At 40.2% G+C, this 13,000-nt stretch overlaps 1 protein-coding gene across 2 annotated transcripts in view; it reads left to right on the forward strand.

Moving 5' to 3' along the window:
- LOC147257292 (E3 ubiquitin-protein ligase SMURF2-like) overlaps positions 1-13,000 on the forward strand; it is a 64,466-nt gene that overhangs the window by 29,875 nt on the left and 21,591 nt on the right. For both annotated transcript variants that reach the window (XM_086211099.1, XM_086211100.1), the window contains exons 4-8: positions 4,070-4,203; positions 9,748-9,813; positions 10,537-10,621; positions 10,954-11,037; positions 12,744-12,955. In XM_086211099.1, coding sequence (XP_086067225.1) covers positions 4,070-4,203; positions 9,748-9,813; positions 10,537-10,621; positions 10,954-11,037; positions 12,744-12,955 — 581 coding nt within the window. The remainder of the gene's footprint in view (positions 1-4,069; positions 4,204-9,747; positions 9,814-10,536; positions 10,622-10,953; positions 11,038-12,743; positions 12,956-13,000) is intronic.

The following is a 13,000-nucleotide window of genomic DNA, read 5'->3' on the forward strand; positions in this document are numbered from 1 at the left end:
AAAGGACCCAATGGCAACCAAATTTATGCAGTGGTGAAAGATGGAGGTGAAAATGTGGTGGAAGAATTAAGATTAAGAGATAAAATGCCTAGAAAATGTTGGAAATATGCAGTAGAGTAAGAAAAACGCAGAGAGAGGACGACAGGCATGAGGGATACAGTGTAGTAACTAGAGGATGACAGTTGTATTGTGAAAATATACGTTACGATGGTCATCTTGGTGTGTTGCAAAATGAATTCATGTAAAATGAATTTGGAAAAAAAGGTCAGATGTTATCTGGTAGCTACCAGAAGTCAACTTATCACTCAGAATTGGCTATTAGATGTGATTGGTAGCAAATTTGATCTTTGGTTGAATTTTCAAGTGATTTTTCAAGCACAAACGGCAAAAATCCAGTTTCTGGAATCTTAGATGTTAATACCTGTTTTTCTCTGTCCTTTGTGACACTAAGTCTTCGTGTTTTGGATTGCCGGTTATAGAAAAGAAAATATTTTAATATGTCAGCTTTAGGCTTGGTATTTGGCCATTTTTTCAAATTTGTAACATTTCAAAACCAATTGATCAATCAGTAGAATAATTATTGATTGATCAGTAATCAAAATAATTGTTAGTTTCATCTAATTTTAATTGGATGAACTGATAAATTGTGGAAATATGCTTGTTTTTGTCGGCGCAGACTTTCATTTTCAAACACACACACGGCTCCCTGTGCTTCTTCAGGTCCGTCTATATCAACCTCAGATCCCCTCTTTCTTTTACATAATTCTCTACCCCCTTCTGGATCCTCACCCTCTCAGAGGAGTGTGTTCCCCACCAGCGACCCCTGGCCTCTTCCTCTGCTTCAGGAAATGGCTAACATGCCACAGAAAGCAGATGGGAGTGTGGGCTTGGTGGGTTTCCAGTTCAGCCCCCCCAAACAACCCCATGTCCAGTCTGCAGCTTTGGAAGGTGGGATTTACTCCGTAATGACACCAAGCTGTCCTTATTACACCTATAATTGATTCATTTTCTGTGTGTTCTGTGCAGAAAATGTTTTACATCAAAACTCATCTGATATTTTGAAAACATTTTGCAAGTGTCAAAAGTTGATGAACTCGAAGTGGTGTAGATGTAGCTTGGCAAGTTGCCTCCACATACTTGGCCTCAAATTTGCAGCTTTTTTAACTCCACATCGCTTTTGTTTAGAGGTCCAAATTACTCTTTAGTGCCTCTGCCTTCACTCTATAAGAAATGCTGTTTATTTAACATAGCATGAAGGCTGCTGTACCTTAACAGTCTTGGCTCATACGCCCTGAACATCGGCCTGATGTTACCAGCACTGCCACTTTACCCTCCTCATGGCCATCCATATTGAAAATGCATTGGTTTTAATTCAGAGGCCAAGTCTCCTCTCCTCATCACAACCCATCTATCACAAGCCCTAGAGGTCTATATGGCGTACAAACCCTCAACCAAATCAAAAACGAGCCTCTCCAAATGCTGTTAGTGGTATAACCTGGGGAAGATTCTTCTTGGCTGCATTCCCGTTTGCAGCTGGTTGGACGGAAGACATATACTTTGCTCTGTGCCTTGCTAGGGGGGGGTTAGATTTGGTTGGATACTCGATACGTGTTTTGTCTTTCTCAATCATGAACTGACAGCAAAGGTTCAACCACCTTCAGGGAGCACTTTTTCTGCAGGTGCGCATTGAACTTAACATACACTGAAAATGATATTATAGCTCAAGTATTCAGTTTTCCATTACGAGCTTCAGGAAAGGTCTGTGGAAGCATATGTCCAAAGATGAAGAGAATTAAAATTAAGTGGTTAGCTCAATGTAACCGTAAGGTAAGTAAATGTTTTGAGTTAATTGAGGATGAATGCTTTGGCATTGACTCATCTGACATGAATCAGATCGAGTTACTTCACGTGGAGGCGCCAGAGCTGTAGAATCTCCACTCTGATTTAGTCTTTACAGATGTTGACAACTGAGGGCCGAACAACATTGGTACAAAATATATCCAATATGGAACGTAATGTTGTTTTTGATTTCCCAGTGAAAGGTATGTTCATTGGCAAGAAAAAAGGTCTAGATTTATTTATGAAGCCTGGAAAGCTGATCTGGATTTGACCCAAGAGTTCCCCCATGCTGCGGTTGTCTGTAGGATTCAGTCGTGCTAATCCTTTTTTTTTTTTTTTTTTTTATGCCCTCTTTTCACCTGGTCAAGTGTGTGTGTTCTTAAACAACTATCTTTGTGAGGATCAATTTCAGTTTGGGAGGACATTATGAGCCAGTCACTTTCTTGGACAACTTGAGGGTTAAATCTTGTTTTTTTGTTTTGTTTTGTTTTTTTTCGTTGGAATGTGTTTAGGTTCAGTTAAGGATAAGGTTTATGGTTGATGCATTCACATGCGGTGGCTTGTGGAGGAAGGGGATAGGTAATGGATTGTCAATGATTGTCAAAGATAACTTGACAAATGTTGGTATCCAAGTGAGATTTTTCTTTCCTGTCTTTGAAGTTAGTCATAGGGAAGTGTACTTTTCTTTGTGGAAAAGTATATTTGGAGATGCTCCTAATGTTGAAAGAAAAGGGAGCATGCCTGGAAAACCAGGTGAACCTTGCGTGAGTTGTACTTATTAGCGCAATGGTCACAATTGTTTTTTTCTTTTTTCTTCCTTGTTTTTTTGGGGGGGGGAGGGGGGTTGTTTTTTGTTTTTTGCTCCAATATGGTTCATTGCACATACACATCCATCTGCATCACAGATAAAGAGAAGAGCTGCGGATTAAACTGTGAACACAATGATGTCCTCAGAGAGCATAACTGTGCATCGTAGGACTGGGCATTGGCAAGACCCTCACAATCTCATGCTTATCACGATACATGGGTCACAATTCAATTTCACCATCATACATTTCGATATGAAATGATACAATAAATATTGTGATACTAAATAATTTACTGAATTTCCAAATACAGCTCAAAACACTACTTGTCGACTAAAAATGTTAAAAAAAAAAAGCCTTTTGTTACTTCACCTTTATTTGAGCAGATTTTATGTACATGAAGTCATAATGTGCAAGTGCCTCACAGCACAGACTTGGATGACAGTTGAACCGAACTGCTAAACACTGCAGCTGCATCTTAATCAGGTATTAAGAAAGAAGCTAAATCATTTAAACACTAAATATTTGCAGTCCAGACTTGTAATTTAATTGCAGTGCAATGATTTCTCTACTGCTTGGATTTAAAATTCATACTAAACTTTTAGGTTTTGATGCGTTTAGTTGGGGAAACCCCTCGGCTCATCCATGATATACAGCATAATATATAGCTTGGCATCAGAGCTGGTTGCTGGGCTGTAATTATGTGTGTGTGTTTGTGGGTCAGCCATTTGTGATTGTGCATTTGAGTGTGAACTCTTGTGTGGGTGTATGTTTACTGTAACAGCTGTCTGGGTCACAGACAGGGGTGCAGCACTATAACAGGGACTTCCTCTGTTCTTCAACCACGACTAGACTGGCTTCATCTGCACTAAATCTGCACAAACACAGCCCCAGTTACTCACAGGTTACTTGGAAATCTGCTAATCTGCCTTGTTACAGTCTAAACACTGCACACACAGTCAGCTTTGTGCTTGTGCAGTAAAGTTTGTTTTTAACAAATGACATTTGTTAATGTTGTCTTGAGTACAGCAAGGGTGTCAGGTAATGAGTTAATTTGACATTCATGTTTTTCAAGCTGTCTGTAATAAAAGACATGATGTCAGACACACGCACACAGTAACATGTGTGTGTGTGTGTATGTATGTGTATGTGTGTGTGTATATATATATATATATATATATATACATATATACATATATACATACATATATATACATATATATATATACATACATACATATATATATATATATATATATATATATATATATACATACATACATACATACATACATACATACATACATACATACATACATACATACATACATACACACACACACGATGTGTATGTGTTTTTGTATACACTTTTATCAGTCCTCCTCTCTGTCCTAATCTGAATTCTTTCCCTATCTTTATGCCAGATACATTGGAAAGGCTGATTCCATCACCATCAGTGTTTGGAATCACAAGAAGATCCACAAAAAACAGGGTGCTGGTTTCCTGGGCTGTGTGCGCCTCCTGTCCAACGCCATCAACAGACTCAAAGACACTGGCTGTAAGTAGTGGATTGTGGGTGCGGTGATGTCTTCCCTGTCTATGAATACTTAGTGAAAACAATCTGCTGGTTTCCGCTTCCTCCGCAAGCCTCATCGTGGGCCTCCCCTTGAGGTGCTAGACGGCTCTTTTTTCTATGTGAAGGTTGATGGGGAGGTGAAACCAAGTGTTGCGGAACCTCACAACATAGTTAACTTGTGGTCACATGTCCCTCAGTTCAGTCGTGAGGACCAGACGCAGTGTGTCTAACAACAGAGACACACTTAATGTTTGGGGAACCAGTTCCTTTCCTGTGCTTTGGTTTTGTCATGGCATAGCCTGCTACTACATGTGTAAATGCTGCTGTCCCATCTACAACTCTCAGCCTGCTCCTGCATGTGTGCCAGACATTCAGCGCTATTGATTTATGGCTATGACAGACAAGCGACTCCTTCAAGCACAACGCACATCAGCTATATTGCCTGCTGTAGACATTTGTCATCAGGGATCAAATCAGTAGCTACGATTCACTTCACAGCAGTGGCGCTTGTCTTGATGGAGGGTTGCTTATAATGTTTTTGTTAAGAAACCAAATAACTTTTTTTCCTGGAAGCTTAAGGATACACTTATGGTTCTGGTTGGAACGAGTTGTAAAAAGAGGACAAATAATGTTGATGTGTGGTCTGAATGATCCTCAGCTGACCTGCATGTAAATCCTAGACTAATGTTGGCAGCACAAGACGGAGCATCTCGTGTTTGACAAAGACACAAACATTCTCAAATGGATAATTTCCCATCTGCATAGTTTCAGACTGTCGACAACTCAGTCCACATGGCCACATGCTTGTTAGCCTGCCTTGTTGGCAGTGCCAGTCACTTGATGCTGACACATACACTTAACTGTAGTCCATACTGTCAAATTAACATTCCTTCCACTCACTCTCCTCCAATCCAACTTCCTGACCTCTTATACACAAACACTAAGACATGTACCAGAACCACCACACTTAGTTACATTTTCCCTCTTTTCTATGTATCCAGCATTTTTCCATTCATCAAATCTACAGAGTCACACCCTACAATCACTAGGTGTTCTCTGTCTGAGCATAATAGCAGGGGAGGTTTCTTGGCTCATGATACTGATCCAATTTGACACTGGGTAACTTCCAATTCTGAGTCCCATTTGATATTTACTTACACTTTGTTTGAATAAGAATCACAGCTTTTAGATAGGTAATCTAACAGTATGTTGTTGTTGTTTTTTTTTAAAGTGTACTTGATCAAAATATCAGTCCCTTATTAAACGTATAAAATTATGAGCAAGAAAATGAGTGATGTGAATGAAACGTCAATCAGAGAATGTCACTAGTGGAGGTGTGATGCTCAAGAGGGGAGAATCTGTTTAAGATTGTATTTAGGTGTTTTCCTCCTCAAATTTGTAGAAGTACAAGACAGACTTGAAGTCTGACACAAATTGGATGATGGGCAATTTTAATTTTGTTCATTCAAGTCATTCATTTGTGACCGCATGTAAGACCTTTGTGTGGAGTGTTTAAGTGTGGAGTTGCTCTGACAACACCGTACACTACTTTCCAGTGTGGTGACTGCATTCAAGAAGCACCAGAAAAAAAGGAGAAAGAGAGAGAGAGAGAGATGTCCACCCTGTGTATCAAAACTGCAGTAAAAAGAGCCTTTTTGCTGGTTTAATGTCAATAACACGTTATCATTTGGCAAAGAACCAAATTACTCTCATGGAAAAAAATAGGCCAAAGGTGCATGTGAATGTCAGGGGACAAAGTACATGCAGGCTGGACGCAGTTCACCGATGAAGGAATTAGAATTTGGTCACCCAAATTTTAGTCAGTACCAAGCCACTAAGATTTACTTGGAATGACTCTGACACCAATGCTTTGTCATGCTTTCAGTCACCTCACTTGATTGGCAATTACTAGATTTTTGCATATGCTATTACTTGCATGCATCCATGCAATTAATGGTAAGAGCCTTGCGCCAACTCTAAACTGTCAAGCTAAATACTGAACAGAAGTGGTCAGAAAAGTCTTAAAGGTATTTTAGGGTTATAAAGTCCAGCTTGTTATCCTCAAAAACCACAATAAAATTAGTGTTGCCACAAGAGAGTCCTTTTTAACCAATGAAACCTAGTACTGTACGCTACCCCACTCAGTGCCTGAGGACATGCTCTTAGACTTGCCCACAATTTTTAGAAGTGGGACTGTATAGTCTCCATTTAGGCTACAGACGAGCCACTTATTCTATAGCCAGCATGGCAGAAATTATACTTTATCACAGCCACAGGAAGCTTGATCTATTACAGGACAGCGATTCTCACATAAATCCTTTTCCCTCATCCCGTGTGCTCCAGACACAGAACAGTGCTCATTCTGTGGTCTGACCGAGATGCACACATATACAGGCATAAAAAACAAAAGCTCACTGGAGTTCCTATGATTCCTCAAAGACTTACTCATGCTCTCTTTGTCATCCAAGTCAAACACACACTTGGACATGGCTATTTCACTTTTTACAGACACGCGCACACTGTTTCAAACCAAAATGGGACACAGTGTGATTGTTTTGTATTTACTAGAAGTCTGTCTGGCAGCACACTGAGCTCCACTTCCTGTGGCGCTGCAGACACAAACCTCTGTGTCTTCTGCCCCACTTTTTTAACACACAAACCAATACATTGCCATTTTATGTCTCCAAAATGTTTTGACTGACATGTCCATTTTAATCCAGTTACTTATGTGTATTAATTAAAGAGCTGACGAAATGGTTAATTGAATGTATTGATTTGTTCATTGTGATACTGCTCTTATGTATACACCTTGTACACTCTTTAAATGCTGTATACAGACATCTGTATATGAGCGAAACACACATACCTAGATATGGATGCACAAGCAAAGTGTGACATACACTTTTTCATAGCCTTTTGCAAATAAAGAGTACATTTAGGGCCTGTTTAAGTTCTCTTAATGTATTATCTCGCTGTTCCCCTTCTATTGAGGAAAAAAATCTTCTTACTATTCAAGCCATGTAAGGCTTAGGCATCTCTGTTTAGTCTAGGCACTTATCCGGAACAGATGTACACACGGGTTTGGATACAAACTATAGCTTTGTTTAGGTCTGCTTGGTTGGTAAAAATACATTGCATAACATGCATAGATCCCAAGACATTACAAATATAATCTGACTATGGTTTTACTTTATATGCACTAAGAACTGGGGCATCTCTGTCTCATTTCTGTCTCTGCATATTTCTCCTCGTTACTGTCCCTCCCACATTCATGTCTTGTGTCTGACAATGCCCTGCAGGACACGGACACACACACACACACACACACACACACACACACACACACACACACACACACACACACACACACACACAGGTTAGAGCAGCAATTCCTTTTTTAACAGTCCGTTGATGTCCACTCATGTGGACAGCCTTGCACAAGCCCTAATCCTAATACTAACCCTAAACAAATGATACCCAAACCTAACCAAATCTAACCTCGATTCCTCAATTTACACCTCAAATCTAACTTTAACCAGGAACTCAGAAATTATATTGGGCTGTATTAGGATCGATCTTTGGACCTCATGATAAGGTTAGTGTTTACTCCAGCAAAGGTCTCCAATTGGTTAGAAAAACCAGGTATACACTAGGGCTGCAACTAACGACTACTTTCATAGTCAACTAGTCACCGACTATTGAAGCGATTAGTCGACTAATCGGATAATTATTAATTTTTTCTTGAATAGCATGAAGTTGATTTAATTACGTGGCAAATGATAATAAACACAAGAAAGATGGGGTACAATGAAAAACACATCTTTTATTGAACACACTGCGGATTCGTACAATAATTAAATAAAAATGTCCTTTCTAAAACCAATTAGGCACAGTGTTCATGCATTTAATTTAAAATACGTTTGTCAGGCACAGTCTGGCATAACACTCAAGCTCTCTTTTATAGCGAAAATACGCTTATAAAATGTAAAATGTATGTCCTAATAACCGTATTGGCTTGAATGTTACTTGAACGAAACGGAGTCTGACTCGCCTCGGTGAGATTCAACTGCCCGACGGGCTTCTTTAAATGTTCGTGCATCACCGCCATGACACGCAAGGTCTGCTTTGCAAACTTTGCAAGTAGCCTTTTTATTCGCTGTATCCAGGCTAAAATGCGCCCAAACTTTAGAAGTTTTGGTGCGCGTACCTGATGTTGATGCCGCCATTTCTGTATGTTACCGCACAGAGACGGTATTGCGCATGAGCGACACTCGGCACAGATTATAATCAACTGAGATACCTCACTCTGTTGGAAAAACGCGTCTGGGGACAATGGTCGACGATGGAACTCATTATCGACTATTTCTATTATCGATTTTTGTCAACGTCGACTAATCGTTGCAGCCCTAGTATACACACACACAGACACAGACTCACACGAATCTTGGAATGGACTGGTCATGAGCATGCCTGTGTTGGAACTGTGGTTCTGATGCAAAGGGTTGCCTTCTTCAGGGTAGACTGTAGCACATTTTCAAAGGAACATTTGCACATTTGCTGAATTTAAATGTTTGGCTACTTCCATATATTGTCTCATGTGCCACTGCTATTTTTTTGGGATTGTGATGACTGTAATCAATTGATGAGTTCAGCTTGACAATGTTATTTTCTCATACAAATGACCACATTGTCCTTTTCCTCGTTAGTCAATTAAAAGATGATTTCTAATTGAATGCATAATTCCTTTTAACTGGTTTGCTGAAGGCAAAGATCAAAACAAATAATGGCTGTTTTCAATTTGAAGCAGGTTACTGTTTTCATTTTGTCTTTCATTCAAAGTTGGTTGAATGGCAGAGGCAGAGGGAAAACAAAGGCATAATTGAAATTAAAGCAGAACTTCAGAAGTTTGAGGAAGATGGTAAAAGGGCAAGAGGAAGAAGTCTCGTAATGAACTGGTAGCATAGTAAGAGTTTTGTACGAAAAGAATTAACAGTCTGTTCCTATTTGTTGAGATTTTACAGTATTCAACCCTTGTGAACAAGATACGGCTGTGGGGAAAAAAAAGCATGGAAATGATCTTAGATATGGCTTTGCTTTTTCCACAAAGCAGTGTAAAATTGTCCAGCAAAGAGCATCACTGGCCAATCAAATAGGTGCAACCATATCTCCCTGGTGATTGTCACAACACAAGATGAAATAACTACCCTGACAACTTTCCAGGGTTGTGACATCCTCTCATTGTGTTATAAACCACCGTGCATTGTTTTGGCCATCTGGCAAGCCTTCAAACTCATGGATCTATTTCTCTAGCTAGTCTTCCTGGATCATCTCGCCACCGTCAGTACCTGAGGCAACATGCCCGTATTAACAAACACACAGCCCCCTCTGTTCCTCTAGCACTGTGCCCTTCATAGTCTGAACGGCTGGTAACTCAAGGTTCAAAAGTTCAGAACCCAAATATCTTCATAGTTCATTCTTGGGATAGTTGCTGAATCAATATTTGTCATATGTCTGATTCCCCTGCAGATCAGAGACTGGACCTGAATAAACTTGGCCCCAACGACAATGATACAGTCAGAGGACAAATTGTTGGTAAGCAACAAATACATGTTCTCTCAGTTTTGGTTGCATATCCTGAAAGTTGTAATATCGCTGAAGTCGAGCCGAAGTCTTCGGCGTGTTCACATATGTGTGCCGACCTGTTTGTTAGATGAAAGTAAAGGCAGCGTGGCAGGGTTTGTTGCTCTTCTATGTTCCCGACAACACTGGATCATTTGAAATCAGGGTGATCTTTTCATTCCCAAACCAGCATTGATTTGAACTTTGTTCTACTTTGAGTACGACGACAATAAAGCATTCTGATTCTGATTACTGTGCACATGTGTCTGACAGCTATCTGCATGTTTGAACGTGTCACTGAAGTACTGGAGATCAGCGTCTGACCCAGACTGCTTTGTTTGTCTTAAAACTCTGAGTCAGTTCATTACCTAACCACTGAACTGCAAAGTAGAAAGTCTGTCCTCTGACTTTGATACAAACTCAGAAATATATATTTAATATCTTTTACCTACTAATTAAGTCATTTCAATCTCTCTTTTTTTTTTAAAAATCTTTTCACTTTTCTCTGCCTTGATGTTAGATTACAAAAGGAAATAAGAAAAACTTGGGGAGTTCTAGACAGGCTTTTTTTTTTTTTTTTTTTAAGGCTTAAGTTGAATTAGAATACTATAGGGACTTAGTCTTCATCATCATTTAGGCAATGTTGTGAGTAAAACATCATTTATCTGGTATTGTCCTTGTTTTGTATCTCTGTAGTAAGTCTTCAATCCAGGGATCGCATTGGTACAGGAGGACCGGTGGTGGATTGCAGTCGCCTGTTTGACAATGACTTACCTGATGGGTCAGTATTAGTAGTCCACTTTGTGCTTTATATTTACTTGAAGTCTCCCATTTTCTCAAGCTATTTTAAAGGAACACTGACTCAAATTGCATTAAAAAAAATCAGGGTTAAAGGTATGTATTGGAGCAAACTATGTCGCATGTGAAGCGTATTGGAAACCCTCATGGTTTTTTAGTGGGATCTTTGACATGTTTTTAAAAAGGGTGTTTATTTCTGATTTTCCAATTTTGGTATGAAGAAAATGATCTACAAACACAATATTCTTCTTTCAAAATGGGAAAGAATAAAATGTTATTGATTGATTTTTTTTTCTTCATGTGGTTGTTAAACAGATGGGAGGAGAGGAGGACTGCATCTGGAAGGATACAGTATCTAAACCACATCACACGTACCACACAATGGGAGCGACCAACCAGGTATACCTGAACACATTTCACAGCAAGGGAAAAAAATGGTTATTTTGATGCTATGTTTACTTATACAGTATAGACCTTATTTTGTTTTGAGACACTTTGGTAATCCCTGAAATAGATTATAGCAAAAGTGTTTTGAGTTATATGATTCTTAACACAGCCTGCATGTAGTGCAACAGTCGTGCTGATTTGAGTCACAAGAAACTTGGCTTTTGTTCGTAGTTCATACATTTTCTGAAAAATAAACTTCTTTCAGCTCTTTCACACTCACAACAATCACAGTGTGTTGGTAATGAGTGAACTGCTGTCGGTTTCCTTGACCCCTGCACCCCACCCCTCTGCAATGCACACGTAGTCAAATAAGCTAGCCAGCCTGTCTGACAGCCAGGTTTTACTTGGCCCCTGTTCCTACAGGAACAACTGTCGCCTTCCTTCTTGACCCATATCAGTGGAGCCGTCAGGGGAGTAAGCAAACAAATATACCGAGCGCCTGAGCCAGTCTCACTACACATCTGTAGCGGCCTCCAGGCACACTGGAGCTAGAGAGGACAGGAAATGGATAAGAAAAGATTCAGATGTCGAAGGTAAAAGGTTGAGGGTCTATGTTGGACGAGGAGACAGGGCGGTTTTATGGTGGAGAAGGTGAGAGGAAAGGAAGAATAGTAGTTAAGATGGGAAGTGAAGAAAGAGGAATAAGGTAACTGGGTTAAGCTTTGACTTGACTAGACAGCACCAGTTGCGGCTGAGTAATTTATTTTGGCCTCATTCATAAGTCTTTTTCTTTTTTATTAAATTATCTTTTTTATGTTGACCATGTAGTTGTGGGTTTTCTGGCCTTTGACTCTGCTCTTGACTAACAGTAAACTTTAGTTTAAGAGTATGTTGAGAGACTGGTGACTGAAACTGTGAAAAGAAGAGCGATATGCGGTGGAGGGAGAGCTTGTATGTTAAAAGGGAGGAGGAAGAGGAAATGGGAGAGAGGAGGAGGTGGGTTGTGACAGACGGGGATGCAAGGTTTAAGATAGCCAAGGCGTCAGTAACTCTGCACAGCCAGACAGTGGTCAGACACAGACACACACACACACACACACACACACACACACACACACACACACACACGCACGTGCACACCCCATGCAGTTAGTGTCAGTAAGTCAGCCTGTCTGCGTTTATGTTTGCTTATCTGATATCTGCTTTTGACGTCCTGCTCTTAAGTAGCACACAAACCAAAGATTTGTCTGCAATGCTGTGAGGACTTTCTGTGCACTTTTATACAACCCATAATCCTTCATATCTCTTAATCTTAACCATAAAATATATTTCTTCACTTGAGAACTGATGACACAAAATATTTTCCAATAATTACAATCCCCATGTGACAGTGTCTGTCTAGACATCAGAAGAAATAACCCCCCTTTGCTGAACTCTTAACCCATAACACGCCTACAGTTTAGCAGACTGATTCTACCCAAGTCCTTGTGCACACTCTTTAGCCACATACAAACTACTGAAACTGAAAGTCCTTGGAATTAAAAACGCTTTTTCTTATTTCATCCATCAAGCTCATATCCATATAACTGTCATATGTAGTGTAGGTCCAGTAGCCCAGTTTGTTTTCTCTTCTTCAGAGTTAAAGTTATAGCTTGAAAATGTAGAAAAAAGGAGAACTAAACACTGCATACACATGCACTCTCCCTGCTCTCTTCCAGGCCAGCTTCAGAGTACTCAAGCCCCTCAGGCCGTCCACTGAGCTGTGTGGTGGACGAGAACACGCCAGTGATGACACCTGTTAATGGGGCAGAGGCCAGTGGCCCACCTGGGGAACATCGTCTCCAGGAGAGACGCGTTCGATCACAGCGCCACCGGAACTACATGAGTCGAACGCACCTGCATACACCACCGGACCTGCCTGAGGGTTACGGTGAGGGACGGCAGTGACACGCATTTTAGAAGGGTCAAGACTATT

Source organism: Aulostomus chinensis, chromosome 8 (genome assembly GCF_037954235.1).
Source record: "Aulostomus chinensis isolate RoL2024-O1b breed Wild chromosome 8, RoL_Achi_v1.0, whole genome shotgun sequence".
Classification (NCBI taxonomy): domain Eukaryota; kingdom Metazoa; phylum Chordata; class Actinopteri; order Syngnathiformes; family Aulostomidae; genus Aulostomus; species Aulostomus chinensis.